A 10,491-nucleotide genomic window follows, 5' to 3' on the forward strand; every position below is an offset into this window, starting at 1 on the left:
ACAACACTAACATTCTGCAGATCAATGAGTGAATGAATAAATGAACTATTTTAGAGATGCGTTATAATTCCATTTCTTTTCCCTGCCCTTCCCAACACTGGGACTTAAGTTGGAAAAGTTGAACAGATAGGCCTGTCAAGTTAAAACCAATCTTACAAAGCTATAGGCCTGTTGAGTTAAAATCAATGTTCAGTCCATATTGGGGAATATTGGGAAGGAGCCAGTATTCCAAGACCATCCCTCCCCAGTGATTCCTCCTTTGGCTACTTTGTCATTCACAGGAAAAGCGCATTGCCTCACTGGACGCAGCCAATGCACGCCTCATGAGCGCCCTGACCCAGCTGAAAGAGAGGTACAGCATGCAGACCCGTAACGGCATCTCCCCCACAAACCCAACCAAATTGCAGATTACAGAGAATGGCGAATTCAGAAACAGCAGCAATTGTTAACTCACCTGGAGGGAGGAGGAGCGCTGCCGCTGCCACCGGGCACGGGGGGAGGAGGAGACAGAAGTAAAATATAAAAATAAAACCCCCAAGATCTCCAACCCAATGCACCGGGGGCAGCAGGAGCGACATCCACTTCAGAGAATGGTTCATCTCTCCCCTCCCTCCCCCCAAGACACCAGGCCGGCCAGGATAGGAGCCAGCGTGTGTGTGACTGATGCACTGTGGGGCAGAAGGCACTGCCTCCTCCCTCTCCTCTCCCCTCTCCAAGAAGCCCATGTGTTTGGGGGAAGGTGGAAAAAAAAAGACTTATATGTGGGAGTTGTATGGCCTAAGGGGAAAAAAATGTTATATTTGGAAAAAAAAAATACCAGAAAACCAAACTGCAAAGTGTCACTGTTGGTGGATTTCTTTTGATGTGTAAATGTTTGAACCAATTACCTTTTTCTTTTTGAGCTGGACAAATCTCCAAATTCTCACAGGGCTGATAATGCTTGGGTTAATTTCTGTAAGTCAGAGATAGGGCAAAGAAATCAAGACTCACTCCAGTCCCACTCCCAGGACTGAACCCCTACCCCCAGACCAGTGTTGCTCCAGCAATGCCCAGGGAAGAGTGTTTTCGTTTTAGAGGGTGGGCCATAGTTATTTTAGGCAAATAATCCTAAAATGGAAGACAGTTCACAAAAGATAAGATCATAGGATTGCAGAGTTAAAAGGGACCCCGGAGGCTACCTAGCCCAATCCATACATGAACAGGAATACCCTTTGCCAAATCCCTGAGAAGTAGGCATATATCCTCTGCTTGCACACCTCCAGTAATAGGGAAATTATTATCTAATGAGTCCCTCCTTTCCGTTGCTGACGAGTTCTGATTGTTAAAAAGTTCTGGTGAGCCCAAATCTGCCATTCTGTAGCTTTCCTCCTGGAATTCCTAATTCTTTCCTCTGGGGCCCAGGCCAAATAAAGTCTAATCTCTCTTACACGTGATTGGTCTTCAGATTGTTAGAGACAACAATTATACTTCCCCACCCCATCCCAACTACCCCAAGTTCCCCTTTCTAGGATGAAGAACTCTTAAGCCTTTCCCCTCTGCTTTTAAAAGCTTGGGAGAGGGAGGACAGTTTGCTCCTTTCCTTTGTAGACAGGTGGTACTTTCATATAGGAGGGGAATGTTCAAGAAGAGTTGCCTTCCCAGTGGAACATCTACCTCTGTGGGTGCAACTGAGTTAAAAAGGAAGCAGCAAATAGAGTTCTTCATTTCTAGCCCTGTTCCCCATATTTCCATCCTGTTGTCTTTCCCTTCTCCTTCAGTTGGTCTCCAAATGGACCCCACACAGGGACATTTAATGATTTTTTTTGAGTTTGCTCTAAGATAACAAGAGCACAGATCCAAAGGAGGCAAACTTACTCTCTCACTTGCCTCTACCAATGCATGTAAAAGGGTCTAAGATCCCTTCTGAATACCCTGTGTTCCAAAACTTGATGATCCTTGGGCCCTTGGTCATCCTGTAAAAAGCCCAGAGGAGGGTCATGGAATGTTAAAGTTAGAAAGGAACTTTGGTGCCATCTTGTCTAATCTCTAAATCTCTCTTCACCATCTTAATCAAGGCTATGCTTGCAGAGTTTTATTGATAAGGACCTCCTGAGACAACCCATCCCCCTTTGGAGTCTTTCAAAGGTTTTTCTGTGATAGAGGTTGCCATAGTATCTATCATGTGATGTGGAAGGGAAGGAGGGAGGGGAAAGGCCCAGCCAGAGACTGTTACACTTTGTCCTTACCCCAGTAATGACTGAATTTTTGTTTTTGTTTTGTTTTTAATTATACCAGGAGGTTCTAATGAAGGTCAGCTACTAGGGAGAACTATGGAAGAGAGCATGTAAAGGAAGTGACTGGTCCCTTCTGATCAAATGGGAATGGGGGAATGTTTCCATATCCCTTCTGAGTCCCTCTAACCCAATCTCCAGGAGACTCCAGACTCCATCTAGTGTTCTAGGCTTCCATGATTACCTATTATATTAGCCTTTTTTTTAATTAGAATCCACTGGGTAGCATAACCTTCAGTGAAGGCTTCTCAGACCAAGGCCAATTTAACTGACCAAAGGTGGAAAGTTGGCTCAGACACTCTTGGCAAGGGGAACAAAGAAAGATTTCTTTCATCCCCTGTCTTGTTTTCCTCCCATCCATGCTGATTTTTTTCCCCTCCTGCTGGTTAAATAGTCTCCCACAAGGAAATTTAGCACTTTTTAAAAAATTTTGTTGCAGTTTGTAAAGCCCTGAAAGCCACCAAGGGAAAAGTGCTTCCTGGGAAACAGTACAGTAGTGTCAGAGGTCCTGGGTTAAGATCTTTGCTCTTCTTGTTATCTCTGTGACCTTTGGCAAATCCCTCCCTTTCTGGGACTCTTCATCATTTATTAACTGCCTGGGTTGAATTAGGTCTCGGAGGCCCTCTTTCGCTCTTCAGTGATGTACGTTCCTGGAACAGTGTCTTAGAGGCAGATGAAAAGAAAGTAGGTGGAGTAGGGAAAAGATGACAGAATCTGGAGTTGAAGACCGCTTACTATTTGTGCAGCCTTGGACAAGGAATTAAATGTCTGAGGCCCTATTTATCTCTTCTCTCCAATGAGGATGTGGGACTAGATGACCATGAAGGCCCCTTCCAGCTCTAAATCTGTGATTCTGTGACCTTAGTTCAAATCCTAGCTGTTACTGTCTAGATAACCTTGAGCAAGTCACCATTTCAGTTTATTTGTCTATAAAATGAGAAGGCTGAATCAGTTGGTCTCTGAGGGTCCCTTATGATACTTTGATCTCTTAAAGTTCCTTCTCCCTGTTACCCCTATCTACGAGGAAGTGCCCTTGACTCCAGACTTTGGGCTATCCTATACAGAAACCCAAAAGTGGGTCTCCAAGCCCCAGAAAAGTGGTATCCCTTTTTAATGTTCTCTCTGAAGTGCCATAATGCATTTCTTGAAGAGAGTTCAAGTGAGTCCCAGAGAGTGTTCCTCTGCCCACCAGCTTTATTGAAGAGGTTCTTACAGGGAGTGTATGGGCCATGAGCTAACTGGAGAAGAGAAATAACTAATGATGTAAATAATAATCGTAGTACTGGAGAGGCCCAGGAGAAGATTGGTAATTGTAATTTTTTTTCCTTTCACAGTATGCATTAGAAACAAAACCCGCTCGTTTTCTGGAATACAGGCCCTTTAAATTGAGCGCACGCACTACATGGGAATTAAGAGCCCTGAAGGATGTTAAACATGATCACCCAACAGGAACAGCAGCAAGGAGCCGGCAGGCCCCCCGTGCACACGCCCGCTGGCCAGTCCGGACTGTGCTCTTTCTCCTGCTCCCCACCCCATCCCGGACCTACGGGACCCACACGTCCAGGGCCAGGGCTGGCTTTTTGTTCTTGTTTTTACTTTTCTTGTGTGTTGTGGTTCGAAGTCAGGACCTTCTGGTGCTGTCCCCTTCCATCCTATGTCAGAGAAAGTCTAGCCAGGACAACTCTTTAGAGGCAGGGTGGGGAAGAGCCCATGATATGGGGCTCAACTACGCGATTGTATTTAATGGGTCCACCAATAAGGGGGTGGAGATGGAGCACTGAGTCCTGCCTCTAGCCTGAGCCAAGTTGCCAGTGCCAACTCAGTGCCAGCAAAGTCCATGCTGCAGACCAGGTCTCTCCTTGTCATACCCCTGCAGAGGCTGGTCCAAGAAACCAGCCAAAGAGAAGGTGAAAAACCTCAACTCTCTCTCCCCCTACCCCAACTTAATTTCTGCAGGACCTCAATTATTCCAGTTATGGCTGGCATGCTGGGTCCCTAGAAATCTCTGCTTTCCCCCCCTCCCCCAAATGCCTTTTGCTCAGTTGATTTCCCTCTTCCTGGCATGGTCAGACTACCACCCCCCTTTCCCAAATCAGAATTTGGGGAGGGGAGAAGCTCCCAGTATTCTTCCTGCTGGCTGAATCAGCTAGCTTTGGAGAAGGGCCAAGCATCCCTCAGAAAGGCCACTGAAAATCCATGCACCAGGAAGGTTAGGAATAACAGGGTACTCTTGACCATTAGGGGCAGAAACTACCATTTCCAAATTCCTCCAAGACTCAAGTCCACCAAGAGATTTCTGCCAAAGTGGTGGCTTGGGGAAGGAGCAGAGATCCGGGGGGAGGGGGGGGGGGGCGGGAATGTTTCCATGAAACTGATTTAATTCCATCTCATTTTTGGTCAGGGCCAGAGAGACTCATCCTGTGATGGATGGTAGTCTAGTTAGAAGATGAAGGGATCAGAAGTAAAGCATTATAAGTAGAGATGTGCTTCCCCAACTCCCCCAGGAGATTCTGGGTTGGAGGAGGTTCTCCAGCTGACAATAGCCTTTGGGTGAACTTTGGTGGGGAGAAATTCAGCCCTGTGTAGAGAAGGGGATGGCTGATTAAGTTGGAAGTAGACTAGCATCTTTCTCCCCCATCCTTGCACTTCACTGCCTCTTTAGCTCCTTCATCCTACAGGGGGACCTCACTTCTGTCTGAGGGTTCTCAGGCCATCGAGTTAGGCCCTACTATACATTTCAGAACCATGCCAGATGTGGAGAACTCAGACAACCTTAGGCTGGGGCTTTTGTTTTTAATTTCCTACCCATCATAATATTTGGTTACCAAATACAGACTGGTCCACCATACCCATATTTATAAGCACTCCATTTCTTTTTTTCCTTTTTGTTTTCAAAAAAAGATAAGGTTTCTCCATACCCCCTCCTTTCACCAACCCCCCCCCCCCCCAGAGTTTCTGTTTCTGAAATGTGTGTCTCATAGCAATACTGGGGACCAAGTCCCCACAGCCAGGGAGAAAGTCAACAAGGGACCGAAGACCACTATATATAACATTTGTCACCTGCTCGCTCATTCTCATGCTCTCTGGTGAGAGCCTTATCTGGTGCAAAAACTGTAAAGTGTACAGACTGTCCATCGATTTTTATCTTAATGCAAGTCTGACAACTCTTTTTGTAAATGTTCTCTCGGTGTTTGATTGTAATGTAACTTTCACTATCAGCTGTATATAGTGATTTGCGCCTGATGCTGCCTTGCAGACAGGATTGGGCAGCTGCTTGTAGAATGACTTGGAATTTTATTTTTTGTTTTCTCTCATTAAAAAAAAAACAGAGTTGAGGAGCAGTAGGAGGGTTGGGATTTTTTTTTTAAGTTTGAGTTGATTGGAGACAGCTGTGGTATACTGGGGAGTGCCAGATTTAGAATCAAGAAACTTGAATTTGAGCCCCAGCTCTGCCCCTTAACTAGCTGTGTGACTTTGAGAACATCACTTTTCTTTTCTAGGCCTCAGTTTCTTTATCTGTAAAATGAAGAGGTTGGAAGAGACGACTTCTGAGGTTCCAGGACTAAATTCCTAAGATTAGGAATTTATGGGGTTGGAACAAAAAGATTTTTCCCCGATTATCAGAATATTGCCAAAAATAGGATCTAGATTTTTTTTTTAATTTGGTTCCAGGAGAGCTTAACTGGAGGAGTAGGCTCAATCTGCTCTGTGAAGGGCCATGCTTTTGCCCTCTCAGGATAAGGCACCATCTGAGTGGCTGGGACATAGCTCCGACAATCACAGCCACAGGCCCCATCCCCATAGGAGTGTTTCCTCAGGATTGTTGGTCCTGGGAGTCTTGGGCTTACCAGGCCTTTCTGGCATGGCCCAGAGGTGAATCTTCTTAACCTGAAGAGCTCCTACTCCTCTTCCCTCCTGGGAGATCAGATGTAAAGAAACACATGGTAACATGGAAAACATATGGTAGTATGCCAGCTTTGGGTAGGGCTGGAGGAAGCCAAATGGTATTGAACCTCACCCAGGGAAATCAACCTCTTCTTACAGACCTTTTGGATAGGATGCCGTTGTTCCCCCAAGAGTCATCAATGTCCTCCTTGAAAGGTCCTAGGGCCATGGCAGAGGTTAGCAAAGCACCTAGCCAAAAAATATTCCCAAGGAACCAAATACCTCCACCTAGAAGGAGGGCAGGAGAGCCCAAATGTTCTCTCCCACCCAGTATGGTAGAGCTTAGATAAATGGTCCCTGCCCTGCAAGAGTTGCTGGGTCCAACAGCTTGCAAATACCTCCCCACCAGTGGTTTTTTCCAGAGCTCAGATGAAGAACAGACTGTCCCTGGAGACCCTGCTGTTGATAAGCCAAAAATAAATGAGAAATCAATGAATTTTCCAAGGTCATTTGAAGGGGAGAGGGGCTTAATTTTTCTGCTCAATTAACTGCCTAATTTCTTGTAAATGACTCTCCTTCCTCCAACTTCTCAGAAGATATGGGGAAGGTGTCACCTTACACAACCCTGAATTCCCACAGAGCATCTCGCCGACTCCTAAGATATACCTCTTTCCCTCCCTCTGTCTGTTTGTTGAAGCCCAGCCTCACTCTGTTTTCTAGAGACTCATAAAGAAAAGTGAAAACAGGCTCACCTCCATTTTGTAAGTATGTGAAAAGGAAAAAACGTTTAGAAAAGCAAAAAGTTGAACTGTTGCCTGGAGTTTCTCCGGTCTCGACTTTTAAACTATGTAATAATGTACAGAGAAAGGTGTTGGTGTTCAGAAATTCGATGTGGCTGTGCAATTTATGTACATTTACAATTAGAAATATTAAAGATTTATTTAGCTATTTTAAGCCAAACTCTCCAGTCCATTGCATGAACACTCTCTCTCTCTCTCTCTCTCTCTCTTTTTCTCTCTCTCTCTCCCTCTCTCTCTCTCTCTCTCTCTCTCTTTCTCTCTCTCTCTCTCTCTCTCTCTCTCTCTCTCTCTCTCTTTCTCTCTCTCTCTCTCTCTCTCTCTCTCTCTCTCTCTCTCTCTCTCTCTCTCTCTCTCTCTTTCTCTGTCTCTTTCTTTCTCCTCCCTCAACAAAAAGCAAAAGACTTTCCTTCTCTACACCCCAATTTCCCCTTTTCAAAATGGTTGGTGTGTTATGGGGGAAAAGCATCAAATCAGGAGCTAGGTGATTTGAGTGCAGATTCCCACTCTACTACGTGTGGAACCTTGGACAAGGCCCACTGTCTGTGACTCCATTTCCTCATCTGCAAAATGAGGAAGCTCAGTTAGATGATCCTCTAGGTCCTTTCTACGTCTTTACATTTAAACTTATGACATATTGAACTCGTGTCCTTCCAACTCTAAACTCTATGACAATTATGTGCCAAAGTCTTTCCTGTCTCATTGCTCTAATGGAGCCAAGGCTCAAGAATTCAGCCAACTTCATGTTTTGACAAACACCTCCATTATCAGTCTTTCCATTATATCTGAAGAAATCATCCAAAATTTATCCTTTTTTTTTTGTCTTACGTCTTCTGGATTAAATACAGCTGCAGTATCTGGAATTGGAAGCGACCATAGAGACCATTTAATCCAACTCCTTCTTTCACACATCACTTTATTGAAGAGCAAAGCAAGATCCCCAAAGGAGAAAGCATGTAGTGATCACCACTGAGTTTTGTATCCAGTGTTGGACTCAGAATCCTAAGCTCTTTCCCATGCTTGTGCTGCTGTGAAGGATCACCAGTCTTAGGAGAGAGTGGAGAGTGTGGAAAGGAACTGCAGAGGAAGACCAGAACTGGAATCTAAGTGTGTGGGAGAGCGTGGGTGAGGAATGGAATGGAGGGCCTCTGGCTAAGGGGGGAAGCTTCAGAAAAGGAGACAGGGTGCCAACAAGGCTTCTCTTTCTAATCTAACAAATATTAAGGACCTCCTATTTGCAAGGCCCTTTACTAGGTGTGGAGATACAAAAAGACAAAGAAAACAGTCCTTGACTTCAGGAAGTTTACACTGTACTGATGGGATACAACCTGTAAACAGGAGGTTGAGTACTAACTCCTGAGGGAATAAGGAAAATGGTACGTGAGCTGAGCCTTGAAGAAAAAACAAGAGGTTTTAAGAGGGAGCAGGTGAGGAGGGAGTGAATCTGGGTATGGGGGACAGATGCTACCAAGGCACGAATGCTGGGCATCAAGTGCTGAGTTTCAAGAACAGTAAACCAACCAATCTGGAATGTGGCACCCCCCTTGCTACATATTGGAAGACTTTTGCTTGAAGGTTCTAGGGCCACTGAGGAATTGCTGGCTGCCATGTCTGAACTGGGACATTGATGTTTCCACAAAACCCACTATGTAGCAAGCTAGGGTTCACAAAACAGATTCCAATCCCTGGGGGTTATTCTCTGAACAAAAGGATGCATCACTTTGTAGAAAGAGGCAGCAGGGGGTCATTTTGAATGCCCAGGTGCCCTTAAGTGTTTGCAGATCTGTTACCAAGGGAAGGACTCTTAGAAGCTCCCAGGTAGATACTGTTCCCCTTCAAAGCAACAAATATTAGAAATGAAGTTTGTCATCCTCCTTTCCCCCATTCCCCCAGGAATCATTAGCAGGCTTCTGACACTCAGCACTATACCCTCAGTCTTCCACAGCCATGGACCAAGGGCCAGCCACACCCAAAAGGAAATAGGAAACTGGGCAAAGAAGCAGCCTCGGCCCTAGGGCCAGAGCTTGCCAATTCTGATCTCATTTGCCCCCTAAGTCTTCCCTTCTCTGATTAAACATCTTCATCTTTCAATCAATCCTCAGGAGCATAGTCTGTGATCCCCTCACTATCCCAACCCACCCACTTCCTGAAGACTCCCAGCTTGCCAATGCCTTTCAGCAAGGTAGTGGACAAAACTGAAAACAGAACTCTTAATGGGTTCTGACCAGGGAAAAAGTTAGCAGGGCTCTCAGCTGCTACTGCTACTGCAAACTCGATTTCTCCCATCCCTGCAATCTAACCACAAATGTGACCCTGTTAATTAATATTGTGTGTTAATGAATTCTCCGAGGCCATTTCCCTTGAGTTGCTATCTATGTACAACTCCACTATACTGTCCCTATCAGCATGTAATTTTCTACAGGATTTTTTACCTCCCTAATGTCTCATCAGGGATGAGGAGACAGAAATGTAATACCTATGGATGTCATCACAATCCTTCCTCATGGGCTACAGGAAATTCCTGTATTGAGGATTAGAATGGGTTTTCAGAGGCCCATTTGAAGTCACAAAGCAATACCACCATTCTGCCAAAGGGAACCCTGAGAGAGTCAGCATGAGAGACTGGACAGAGCATTCAACTGGGTGTCAGAGGACGTGGGTTCAAATCCTGGCCCAACTGTATGACCTTGACAACATAACCTCTCAGGACCTTATTTCCCTCATCTATAAAACTAAAGGATTGGACTAAATGACTTCTAGGATCTTTTCCAGCTCTGAAGTTTATGATTCCTCCCCCACACTCCAAGAAGTGAATTGATGACTTCAAGGAGTGACTGGAGCTAGTTTTGAGCCAAGGTGGACTTGTGGTTCAGATAGAAAACTCCTAGCACACTCCAAACCATTCCATCATTGGTACTGGAAGGTCTATTAGTAGGTGCAAAAATACTCACCCCAGTCAAACACTTATGAATGCCTACTCCATGAGAGGTCCTATGGTCTGCACTGGGGAGCTCAAAGATGAATGAAACAGGTCACCTCCCTCATGGAGCTTGTGACCTAACAGGGCAGGAAAGACCCAAAAGATGACTTGGTTTAATACAGGGAAAGCATCCTGGTGTGATGGGCAGCCACAGATTCACTTTACATAGCACCAATGCAATATTCACGGCATCCAGGGCAGCCATGAATATCACAGTACAATTCAGAATCAGGAAATACCACAGACTCTCCACATGGAAGGCAGAACCAAAATATTTATTGAGACCCAAATCCATCACAGCAACAAAAATCTGTACACAATAACAATGCAGAGGACAACACCATCCCCAAGCCTTCCCCCTGCTAGGCTTCCCACAAACCAGGTCCGTTACATTCATCACAAGCAGGCTCCCTTAAACAAAATCACAAACAATCCAAAAATCCCTCATGCTACCCAGGAGCCTGCACCCTTCCTAGCTCTGACTGCTCTCAAGACTAACTGCCTCTCAGCTCTGCCTCCTCCTGCTCCACCCATTCAGCAAACTCCTCTCACCACAGGC

General features: G+C 45.4%; 1 protein-coding gene across 8 annotated transcripts in view; it reads left to right on the forward strand.

The window, feature by feature from the left end:
* Nucleotides 1-7,109, forward strand: part of DAB2IP (DAB2 interacting protein) — a 293,662-nt gene extending 286,553 nt beyond the window's left edge. For 7 of the 8 annotated variants that reach the window (XM_072631804.1, XM_072631800.1, XM_072631803.1 and 4 more), the window contains one exon: nt 282-1,426. In XM_072631804.1, coding sequence (XP_072487905.1) covers nt 282-449 — 168 coding nt within the window. In that variant the 3' untranslated portion in view covers nt 450-1,426. Of the gene's footprint in view, nt 1-281; nt 1,427-3,604 lie in introns of those variants that run through there. The other variant, XM_072631802.1, reaches the window with a different exon arrangement.
* Nucleotides 7,110-10,491: the final 3,382 nt, after the last annotated feature.

This window comes from Notamacropus eugenii, chromosome 1, assembly GCF_028372415.1.
Source record: "Notamacropus eugenii isolate mMacEug1 chromosome 1, mMacEug1.pri_v2, whole genome shotgun sequence".
NCBI lineage: Eukaryota > Metazoa > Chordata > Mammalia > Diprotodontia > Macropodidae > Notamacropus > Notamacropus eugenii.